The following is a 12,736-nucleotide window of genomic DNA, read 5'->3' on the forward strand; positions in this document are numbered from 1 at the left end:
ACTAATTGAGACAAACACAAGGCAGAATTTAATAATGAAATTATGGCATTTGTATTTTTGTAGATATACCTGTTTCCACCCATATTTCCTTGTGCCCACCCATTCATCTCTGTAGAGGACTGGTAGGCAGGAGTAGCCTGAGACTGCTGTATCATAGGACTCTGAGTATGAGCCATTCTTGGGGACATCAGTGGACTCTGGGGAGCTGTAGCCCCAGTGAAGCCTGGATCAGGTTGCTGACTTATTCCTAAAGAATAAAACAAGATTTTTAGTCATTGTACGTTGTAAATGGATACAAACCAAAGTCCTGATTTTGCGGAGAGATCTATGTGGACAGATGCTTATGCCTTTGTGGCTTCCCATGGATATCCACTGGAATCCACATGGGTGGACCCTAACGCAGGATCTGAGTTACCATCAGGACATTACCAACTAAACGCTACATACATAACCTTTTAAAAAATCATTTCACAGCTGCACTTTGGCTAACTGTATTCCTTACTGAACATTATGGTGACAAAATGGAAAATCAGCCTTTTGTGGAAATCAGGTATATTACAATAAATAAAAGCCACTCTTCTTCACAGTCTCTGTAAAAAGCATTCCACTGCAAAAATATTGTGCACTAGCTCCTAATTACACCATGCCTAAAATCACCTTAATTATAACACCATCTTTTAACATATACATTGTTCTTGTAGCCATGTTGGTCCCAGGATATTAGAGAGAGACAAGGTCGTAGATGAGGTAGTATCTTTTGAAAGCGTCTCTCTCTTGCCAGTGGAAGATTGTCCAATTAAAGATATTGAGGAGAGGCTGAGGGAACTGGGATTGTTTAGTCTGCAGAAGAGAAGAATGAGGGGAGATTTGATAGCTGCTTTCAACTACCTGAAAGGGGGTTCCAAAGAGGATGGATCTAGACTGTTCTCAGTGGTACCTGATGACAGAACAAGGAGTAATGGTCTCAAGTTGCAGTGGGGGAGGTTTAGGTTGGATATTAGGAAAAACTTTTTCACTAGGAGGGTGGTGAAGCACTGGAATGGGTTACTGAGGGAGGTGGTCGAATCTCCTTCCCTAGAGGTTTTTAAGGTGAGGCTTGACAAAGCCCTGGCTGGGACAATTTAGTTGGGAATTGGTCCTGGTTTGAGCAGGGGGTTGGACTAGATGACATCCTGAGGTCCCTTCCAACCCTGATATTCTATGATATTACCTCACCCTTGTCTCCTCTTTTAACATTCAGAATCAAATTTTTCAATAAGTTTCTGTAAGTTTCCACAAAATTTATGTTTGTGTCCTTTTGTGCACGCAAAACAGGTAATGTCATTTTGAACGATTAGTTCATTTTGCACAGTCAGAGCCTGTTTATGTGCAAAGATTCCCTGGTTTAACTTAAGGTGTGATTTTACTGATTTAAAAGGCTAAACTGGCACAAAAGTCTGCATGGACACATAGGGTATGTCTACACTGCAATAAAAGACCATGGCACAGCCCCAGCTGGGCTGGATCAGTTGACTCAGGTTCACGGGGCTTGGGCTGCGAGGCAATACGACTCCAGTGTGGACATTTGGGCGTAGGCTGGGGCCTGGAATCTGAGAGCCTGGGAAGAGAGTGGGTCCCGGAGCCCAGGCTACAGCCTGAGTCTGAATATCTACATTGCTATTTTTAGCCTTGTGAGACCGAGTTAGCTGATCTGGGCTCTGAGATTTGGTGCCGAGGGTTTTTTATTGCAGTGTAGACATTCTTACTTTCTTTTAAACCAAGCTTTTTTTGCTTTACTTTAAGTCAATCATGAACAGGTTTAAACTAGACCAAAATAAGCCACTCTGAAAATGAGAAATAAGAATATCCACTTTGGAGTTTCCACTGGCAAAACAAAAATCAATGAAAACTTGTGTTTAGACAAGGCCAATATATATTACAAAACGTGTCAAAGGCACCCGTGCATTTCAAATCAACATTACCAAACAATTACAAATTAATAGAATGTAACAGAATTGCCTGCTTGCCTTCACAGCGTAAACTGCTCAGAAGGCTGAATGAAACATGTACAGCAACATTGCAAGCAAGTTCACTAAACATCTCTATTCTTGTAATATTTACAACAAAAAGAGTTTAAAAATAAACTAAAACATTTTGTGATGTACAGAAAAAATCAATCTCCACCAAATACAAAGACATCCATTAAAACAGTTTGGTCTCAATTTTCTCTCTCACCACAAATCTTAAAATTTTGATTTAAAATTATAATCAAAAAGGAAAAATGTTATCATCTGAATCTCTGCCTGGACTGTAATAAAATTTCACTTCCGGTGACCTGTAAGTGTGGAAATCCATAGCTTAAAAAGGCACATGCCCAGTCCTATCCATAGTAAGCCAAAAGAAGTCTCCCACAGGGTATTCTTTTAACCAAAAAACGAGCAGAAAATGTCTTGTCAGATTACACTGTAAGCACAAATAGATATTTTAATGCTCAGAGAGGAAGCATGATCCAGTGAAGAGGACTCTGGACTGGGAGTCAGTAGATGTGGGATCTACTCCCAGCTTTTCCACTGAAACTGTGCATGACTGTGGGCAAGTCATAACTTTTCTGTACCTCAGCTTCCCCATCATAAAATGAGGATAATAATGCTTAGTTACCTTTGAAAAGCAATTTGAAATCAATGGTTGATATAATACTCAGTAGAAACTTGTGTCAAGAATAACACACAGGAATAAGAGATAGGGAATTAAAAAATTCAGCATGAGGTAGAATGAATTTTTGTTAGTTATATCAGCAGAACATGCACATAATACCTATAACTGTTACATGGGAAGAGGAAAGGTCAAGGCTGTGCAGTAGTAATAAGTTATATCTGACCTGTCCACCGCCAGAACAAACCTGAAGACTGCTTAGTTAAACACAAGGGCATCATGACATCGGGGGCTATATGCATGTAAGTTTGGACATAGGGAGGGGGAAGTCTTTTCTGATACAGGTAAATTCAACTAACTAAAAGTCAACAGCTAAGCTGTTAATTTGTCATTAATACATGCACAAAAATATTAGAAGTTACATACCTAATGTTAACTAATCTCTCAAGATCAACACAAAAAAAAATCAATATAACGATGATATAAAGGGATTATGAACAGTTTTGCTTTTAAATGATTTTTTTACACAACTTCACTCTGTCCACCAATACTGACAACAATTAGCATATTTTTATTCATCTTCACTGCTGGAGTATATATTGATTTATTTGTTTTGGTCAGAATCCAAAGTCTTTCAAGCCCCTTTGTATAAATAACAATATTTATATTTGTGTATTTATACGCACACTTCTGCCATTCAGCAGAGAAGATCTGCACTCAGAAAGAAGGTGGGTACCTGAGCTAAGAAACTGGCAGGTATTGTACTGCCTTTCGGGACTCATGACAGGCCCAAAGTGTCCTCTCATATTTCCCATCATTCCCTCATTAACTGGATTCATCTGGGAGCCATGCAAGGAGCTGTAAAAGAGGAGCTATGACCCAGGACTGGGGGATGCTGGGGAAAAAGAACTGGTGAAAAGTGTTGGGGATGTAAGTCCAGTACCATAGTTTGGAGGAAATGGAAACTGCTGTGCATTTGCCTGCGGAATCCGTGGGTTGCTGATGGTTGCTGGTATGCCACCAGAGGCCACCATGCTTGGTGACATATTCAAACTCTGTCCTCGCATCATCAGAGTCCGCTGTTGCACCTGCTGTTGCTGATGCATCTGTCGTTGCCTCAGGTGCTGGCTCAATATCTCCCTCTGCCTCTGGGCCAGCATCTGTGCATTGATAGGTGCCTGTAGAGAAAACAACAGCTGCGAATCAATATATAATATTAAATACAGAGGCATCTCTATGGGAATGACTCATAACATTCAAGTTCCTTTCCTCACCATATGCCTAAATATAAAATTAGATGGAAAATGAAATTCCTAGCATTACTTCTGACATACGCTGAAGAATTTCAAAACTGAAACAGAGATTAACACAGATAATTTTAGTACCACAAGTTTAATATTACAAATAATTGGAATGAATTGTTCCACTCCAATTGCCTTTTCCCTAGGAGGTGAGGAACTTCAGGTTAAAATGTAGATGTGTCACCATTCCTTCGTCACTCCCAGGAACCAAATTACCACACAGGTTAGAGATGGAAAAGAACTTTAGGAGTGCAACTTCCACAAGTTGTTTTTGTTTTTTAAATCTGGAAATAAATACTCTAATATAGGGTTGTATTGTTTTGTTTACAGTCTCTGCTTTATGATTTATTACGTGTATTTACTATGTATTATTGACATATTTAAATTGAAGAGTCTAGGTTTCAGGAGAAACTAAACTTGGGACAAGTGGAAAATGCAGTAAACAACACAGAAATACCTACAGTACTAGCTCCCTCACCTGTGTGGGTACTCCAGGTCTCAGAGACAGGTTCATATTGGAGACGCTGCTGATTTGATTTATCAGTGGCTGGCGATTCTAAACCAACAAAATGAAAATGAAGGTAGAAGAAGAATGCTAAACAAGGGAACCTGCATGCAAAAGGAATACAAACAAAAATTCTGCAGGCCTTGCAGGTTCTGGTGGACAGTCTCAGTTAAGCATTCATTGTTTTAGCTGCCCAATTCCCACTTAATGTTTAAAAAAAAAACAAAACAAAACCCAAAACCTCATGCTTCAAGGAGACAATATGCCATATGATCTACAGTAACTCCTCACTTAATGTTGTCCTGGTTAATGTTGTTTCATTGTTACGCTGCTGATCTATTACGGAACAAGCCCATTTAAAGTTGTGCAATGCTCCCTTATAGCGTCATTTGGCAGCTGCCTGCTTTGTCTACTGCTTGCAGGAATCTCTGGAAGAGCAGCCCCTCCTTGTGCGGATTAAAAGCAGAGGGGGGGACAGCAGCATCCCCCCCACCAATCAGATCCCCTAAATTCCCTATAAGGTATATGGCTCGGTGGCTGTCCCTCCCCGCACTGCCTTGTTGCTCCTACCCTGCCCTCTGCCTTGGAGCTGCTCCCAAGAGCTTCCTGCTTGCTAGGGGAAGCAGAGAGAGGGGTGCTGATATCAGGATATCCCCCTGCTCCTGCCCACCCCTCTGTACCCCCCTCTCCACAAAGCAGAGGAGGGAGACAGAGCTTGGGGACAGAAGGGGGGAAGCTTGCTGGAAGCTGTTGCTTCCTGTCATCTGCTTAAAAGGGCAACGTACTTGAAGTGCGGTCAGTGTACTTAAAGGGGCAATGCACCTGTCTCTCTCTCACTCATGCATGCACCCTCCAGCCCCAGCACTTTGGAATGTCAACACCTGTGCAGCTCTGCATCTGCTGTCAGGAGAAGGGAGTGGGGCGCTCCAGCTGGATAGCATGGGCTCATCATCATATTCAGTTTTTGCAGGGAAGTGTTTGCAGCTACTGCTCTGCCTCTATTGTGTTTCCTCCCTCCTGCCTCCGTCCAGGCTGCCTTGTAGAGTGTGAGGCCACACTAACAGCAGCCTATTAACCCTTGAGGGCTCAGCCAAGTGCTAGCTCATCATTTAGCAGCAAGGCATTCCCCGGGAAACATTCCATCCTCTTACTCCACCACCTCAACCAAGCTTCACAATCATTCATTGCTGTGCACAATATTAAATTGTTTGTTTAAAATTGTTTACATCTTATACTGTATATGCATATAATGTCTTTTGTCTAGTGAAAAAAGTGTCCCTGGAAACTAACACCCCCATTTACATTAATTCTTATGGGGAAACTGGATTCGCTTAACATCATTTCACATACAGTCGCATTTTTCAGGAACATAACTACAACGTTAAGTGAGGAGTTACTGTATGTGGTACAGCAGCCTGAGAAATTCCAGAAGCAATGTGCTTATGATTAAATTATTAGCATTTTCTCTAAGCTAGACTTTATCCTGATGTTTAAGCTGGAAATGATCTTAATGTAATGTGCATGACATTTTTTGTTCTATGTAAGACATGAGAGGCAATTGTCGTCCTGTCCTATGCACTGGTGGGGCCTCATCTGGAGAGCTGTTCTGGGTGCCACACTTTAAGAAAATTGTAGACAAATTTAAGGGAGTCCCAGAGGAGAGGAACAAAAAATGATAAAAGGTTTAGAAAACCTGACTTCTGAGGAAAGGTGAAAAAAAATGGGCATGTTTATAAAGAGAAAAGACAACTGAGGGGGACCTGATAAGTCTTCAAATACATTATGGGCTATTATAAAAGGGACTGTGATAAGTTGTTCTCCATGTCCTCTGAAGGTAGGAAATCTTTCTAACTATAAAAGATAGGTAAGCACTGGAATATGCTTGGAAGGGAGATTGTGGACCAGTTAGGCAAACACATTTCAGGGATCGTCTAGGTTTACTTGGTCTTGCCTGAGTGCAGGAGGCTAGATTAGATGACCTCTTGAGGTCCCTTCCAGTGCTACAATTCTATGATTTTTAAATTTATATCAGTAAACAATATATGGCAAAAGGAATGGTGAATTAAAACAGTCAAACTGGAAACAGTGACAAAAGAAAGCATTTAGGAATCTGGCAGCAATTCAGAAAACAAGTATATGATTAGGGTTCTGAATACAACTGAATAGAAAAAAAAAAGTCCATACATCAAAAGACATTATAGTATTTCACAAAGGGCTAGTGAGACCAGGATTTGAGTACTGGGCACATTTTTTGCACCACATTATTATTGAAAAGATAATGACAAGCTGGCAAAGGTGCAGAAGAGGTCAACAAGGAGAATAAAGACACTATGTATTATCTCTGTAAAAGTCATTATGGCCAATATTTCTATTTCAACTGTGGAATTCAACAGGAATAAATATAATAGGGAACACACTTAAGAATAGACTACTCAGAGCTAGCTAAATTCATTGTATTCACTCTATATTAAATTACCATAATCTGACAGAACCAGTGATAGATAACATATAAACATGGAATACCTGCTGTGCTTGGAGTCTATGTTGAAGCTGAAGTCTCAGCTGATTTGGCTGGTTCTGCACTATACCAGTAGGCCTGAGACCAGGCCTAGGTTGCATACGCAGTGTTGCGTAACCAGGTCGCTGTCCTATTGGGTGAAAGTTTGGGTCCTGCATGGGTATATAACTACCCTGGGCCATTTGAGCCTGAGATGCATATTGTTGAGTGAAAACCGGTGCCTTTTGTTCTATTATGATGTTGGATTCCTGACTTGAGAATGGCTCTGGATCTACAGCTTGGCTCTGCAGAAACATACAAACCAAAATGTATATAAACACATAATAAAATATATTTCTGAATGGGATTATTCAGTCTAAAAACCCAGTCTTCCCACAAAAATATGTCATTATTAATGGGACACTATAGACAAATTTGCCCAAAAAGACTGGTCAATTTTTTCTTTTCTTTCTTTTTTTTTTTAACTGATTTTTAAACAAAACTTAAGATCAACAGAATTGCTTCCATGACTTAAAAAAAAAATCAAGCCCAAAACCATTCCTATGGAATTAGAAATTCTCTGCAGTCTTTTCAATGCAAACATCGCAAGAAACGTTGCGCTAATGCAGGAGAACTGAAAGTGAAAATGACTAGAAATTCTAAACAATGAGGACTAGCCTACTTTTATCACTGAAACTGGAACAAATTCAAAGAGTAACAAATACACAAATAGTAAAAGACAAATTAGATTTCAAAATATTTTCAGTGTTATTAAGCTGAGTTGCCATTTGCAATATAAATGTCTCAGATTTTCAAAGGAGCCAAAGGCAATTAAAATCTCAGTTCTCATTTCAATGGGGGATGAACACTTAACTTCCTTTGAGTATGTCTATACAACAGCTTTTTAACCTCAAGGTAACTGACTGCCAATTAACACAAAGCTGCTGACACATTTCTAAACATTCCCTAAACATTTGTTCCAGGTTACAGTCATTTGACGTTTACCATAGACTGCTCAGTAGTTTACTCTGGCAATCAATTAACTCGAGGTTAAAAATCCTAGTGAAGATTAAGATTTTATCCCTAAAAGCTAGGACTTTCAAAGGCGACTATTCTTTTTATAAATTGTTAGCATCTTAAATTTAACAGTTTCCTTTAAATCTGTAGAAGTCTTAAAACAATTTCCATGGAGATTCTTGTTAATAAGAAATTCATATATCATTTTCCTTCAGATAAATCGTTCTTTTTCACACTGATCCTTTGGTAATGCTCCTGAGACTACTCGCTACTACATGAATTACTTATGAATACAGAATGAAAAAGTTTCACCTAATGAAATGATCACCAAACTCTTGTCCCTAATGAAGCATTGTACTCAGTATTCTATCAGACAGGTGTATCTTTCTCATGTCCCGTTCAGGATTTTATTGACTCTATTTTACCACTTCAGAGTCCATAGATAAAGGAACGGATGCAGAGAAAGATAAAGGTCATATTTGAAATACACAGTTATTTCAGAGGTACAGTTCTGACAAATGGGAAAACAAATGGCCATAGTTGGCTACACAGATGAGCCACAAGCACCAACCCATCTCAGAATGTTAAACATTTATACAGGTAAGATTGACTTTTTTGATAATGGAATTTCAATAAAAAATTGGCTCTTGGCTCAGTCTTGTATCTAAGTCCTATTTTTCCTAAGCCTTTACTATATTTCTATTTGTATTATTTTAATTAGCATTGTGTAACATTTTTGTATTTGATGAGAACTAACTGAAAGTTAATAAAAACAATTGTGGGAGAAGGGATAAAAACAACAGATTAAGGCATATAGGCACAATTCTAACATTAAACCAATATTGTTTTAGGTGGTTATGATGAAATCAGCTGTTGCAAGTGGAATATAGAGCCCTTAACTCGGATCTTGGCATTTAAATAAAGGAGGAACTAACTTGCATGAATTCTGTTTTACAATTAAATATACTTGCAATTTTTAAAGCTACATTCAATTCTTTTTACTGATTAGAACATTAAATTTTGTTGTTTTCCAAACTGAGTGCATGTATATCACATAAATCTTTACCTCTCTCACTTTTAAGGGATTTCAACTTTTTAACTATAAATTTAGAATTTGATACTATCAAGTATACCTGGCTAACCAGTTCTGGTATTCCGAGAGCCCTGTCAATTTCTTCTAGACCATCAAAATTCCTTAGTGCCAAATAAAGCTGATCCAGGAGAGTTCCCTCATCACTTGGTGACTCTGATGAAGGAGGCTGGCATAGCAAGTCATCTGGTGAGCTGCCAAACGGTTGCCTGAGAAAACATGAATATAACTGTTGTAAACAGGTGTTGGAAGAAGAGTACCCACATCATGTGGATAAATGATTATTACTCACAAATTGAGCTAATGAGTCTTGTACTATAGGTGACAATTATTTCCATATCTGCCAATTCTGTTTGGTAACTTCTTCTCACTGTTTAATTCCCAAAGAAACATCTATACAACTCTCCCTTAAGTCACCAGGTGTTGCATGCATGTATCAGAGGGAAACACAAATACTGCCAGAGATATTCCTCAGAACTAATTTCACAGAATGGGATTAACAAATTAATATGGAAGTCAATGTAGAATATATTTAATGAAGATAAACGCAAATCACTTAGCTAAATAAACAGAAAAGGAATTACACCTCTACCCCAATATAATGTGACCTGATATAACACGAATTCGGATATAATGTGGTAAAGCAGTACTTCGGGAGGGGGCGGGGCTGTGCACTCCGGCAGATCAAAGCAAGTTTGATATAACGCGATTTCACCTATAACGCAATAAGATTTTTTGGCTCCCAAGGACAGCGTTATATCGCCGTAGAGGTGTACATCTTATTATTAGTAACTCCAAATTACATACACCAGACCAGTGGTTCCCAAACTTGTTCTGCTGCTTGTGCAGGGAAAGCCTGTGGCGGGCCGGGCTGGTTTGTGTACCTGCTGCATCCGCAGGTTTGGCCAATCGCGGCTCCCAGTGGCCGTGGTTCGCTGCTCCAGGCCAATGGGAGCTGCTGGAAGCGGCGGACAGTACGTCCCTTGGCCCGCGCCGCTTCCAGCAGCTCCCATTGGCCAACAGCCCCCTTCACCAGGAGGTGATAAAACCATGCAGCAGCGGACTCATCAACACTCACTCTTGCCCAGGCTAAAATCTTTGCTGCAAAGTAAAGCACTTAAGAACATTCTTAACTTTAGACATGTGTTTGAGTGCCACTGACTTTAGTGAAAACTTAAGTGCATGGTACATGCTTAAATGCTTGATTGAATTGGGCCTTAGAATGGGGCCACCAAGGAGATGGGCATTCTGTCATGTAAAGAGTGCTTAGTCTCCCAATCCTGTTCTCCATCCAGTAGAACTGCACTTGGCAGGCAGGCACCCTCCCAGCTCCAAAGAGAGGAGGAAGTTTTATCCCCAAACTGGAAGATCGTACTTATTTAGAAATAAAACTGGATTTGAAACACCATTTCAGCTGCAACTAAATACCACATCTCTTCTGGGTACTTCACACAGAAATTTTACAGGACCCTATACAGCTTAAAGACATATACAAACATACTACAGAGGACACAGCCTGCTGGAACTGCAAGGTCACCTGAGGCACTACCTTACATATTGCAAGGGAATGTCCTGTCAAAGGCAATTACTGAGAGTCAATGGCAAGCTTTCTGTCAGACTTTGGGGAGCGAAAACAGATCTACACAATACACTGATACTCTTGGCAAATACCTCACCATGCACCCAGCTTTGAGAAGATATAGGAACACTGTTAGCATTATGTTAGCTTCCATAATGAAATTATTATTTGCCAGTGGGAGTCTAATCTCCATAGCACAGTGAGGGCTAAGAGAAATACTGCCAGACTGCACACTGGAGAAGAAAACATATTCCAGGCATTATGACCAATTGGATACCCATTCATCAGCAAAGTAATAAAATATACTAAACAGCTCATATATATACACACTGAACAGCAGTCTACATCTTTCAAATCCTGCACAAATATAAACTTATTAATCATACAGAGAGAAAATAATTCACATTCGCTCTCCCATGGAATTAGAAATAATTTTAGGAGAAAAACAATAGAAAAATCCTACAACCTTTATCCAAGTTGATTTCAAACTCAACAAGTGACCTTGTTAATAAAAGCACTCCTGGAAAATGTATCAATGGGAATGGCCAAAAAAAAAGAAATTGTGAATGGATATGAATATATACAATGAGAAAACAAAAATAATAAATCAAAACTTTGAATGTCAAACAATTGGAATAGCTTACTGATAATTCATCTATTTTGTACACACTGATGCTAAGATCAACTCTTATCTATACAAGTGTATTCTTTTCTGAATAATTAATTTTGTAAAAAAATGTACTATATGACTCTTGATAATAATTAATCCAATTATTTAAAAAAAAAAAAAAGACAACTCAGTGCTTGCTTGACAAACAACTAGTTGGCTTCCTTATTATGTAGATTGCAGATCAGTATTTGTCCCAGATAACATGCAATAATATAAAGATTGTGAAATCTAGTCCATCAAGAGATGATGCAAACAAGCCAGCTCGATGAAAGGGGATTGGCAAATAATGATGCAATAATAAACTATTTCCTAATTACAATGTACAAAATAATTGTTTAACTTTTAGATCCACTGGAGAAAATAGAGAAAAAACTGTAGTTTACAGAGAAGATGAGGGGAAGTTGGATCTGGACTCTGCTAAGTATATCCCATTATATCACAACTGAAGCTTACAACAGACATACAGTACTTCTTTACCTGAATGAAATTCAATAGTAAACTATTGAAACTGAAGATAATTATTTTTCAATATTATGAAGAGCTAATTTTTGCAGGCCACAATCTGCCGGAAAAGTAAACTATAAAATGATTAGGCACATTAGTGAGGGTGCTCCACATCTTGCACAATTGGGCCCTCAGTTTGTAATCTGCTGGGGCAAGGAACCTGGGTGAAAACCTGTCTCCATTGAAGTCAATGGGAGTTTACTGTTGACATCAATGGAACCAAGATCCCATGCTCTGTCTTTATTGGGTTCTGTACGAAGCCATGTATATCTATGTCACTAAATAAGTAATGACAATGACGTTCTCCAGTGCTGATTCCAAAATGGAAGTTCTGGCCAGCACAAGTTGAAAGTCTGCACAGACTCCTGAACAGTCATTTGATAAATACATGAAAATTCTCCCTGTTTGTGAACTCTCTATCTAGTAGCACAATGCATCATGAAAGTATTAAGAAAACATGCTCTATCCATTACTGTACCAGAAACAGGAAAATTCTGAATGCTTCCCACTGTGTATAATATGTTAAAAACCCCCACAAATCTCCTTCTAACAGGAATATATTTATCCTCTGATCCTAACCATAGCACTATTAGGCCGCTGCCACATGCTTTACCTGACACTACACATTACAAGTATCCAGAAACTGAAGTTGGTACAAAATGCAGATGACTTCTTATTTAACTGTGTATCTTGCCACAAGTGTATCCAATCTGCCCGTCATTATCTACACGGGCCACTTACGGGTTTCCCAGTGGAGCTTAAGGCATTGGTTCTGACCTTACAAGCCCTAAATGGCTAACCGAGAGGCTGCCTCTCACCTTGTGCCATACAGCCACATTTTAGATCAGCACGTTCAAGCTCAAGCTGAAACCCCACAGCTAAGAACAGGAAAAGGCTGCTGGAAGAGCATTTTCTGGAGATCCCATGTTCTCAGAATTCACT

General features: G+C 39.2%; 1 protein-coding gene across 8 annotated transcripts in view; it reads right to left on the reverse strand.

The window, feature by feature from the left end:
• NCOA2 (nuclear receptor coactivator 2) overlaps positions 1-12,736 on the reverse strand; it is a 260,761-nt gene that overhangs the window by 14,476 nt on the left and 233,549 nt on the right. For all 8 annotated transcript variants that reach the window (XM_030553256.1, XM_030553257.1, XM_030553254.1 and 5 more), the window contains 5 exons: positions 9,085-9,250; positions 6,961-7,239; positions 4,411-4,488; positions 3,575-3,809; positions 70-247 (listed from right to left, as the gene is read on the reverse strand). In XM_030553256.1, the coding sequence (XP_030409116.1) occupies positions 70-247; positions 3,575-3,809; positions 4,411-4,488; positions 6,961-7,239; positions 9,085-9,250 (936 nt within the window). The remainder of the gene's footprint in view (positions 1-69; positions 248-3,574; positions 3,810-4,410; positions 4,489-6,960; positions 7,240-9,084; positions 9,251-12,736) is intronic.

This window comes from Gopherus evgoodei, chromosome 2 (assembly GCF_007399415.2).
Source record: "Gopherus evgoodei ecotype Sinaloan lineage chromosome 2, rGopEvg1_v1.p, whole genome shotgun sequence".
Lineage (NCBI taxonomy): Eukaryota > Metazoa > Chordata > Testudines > Testudinidae > Gopherus > Gopherus evgoodei.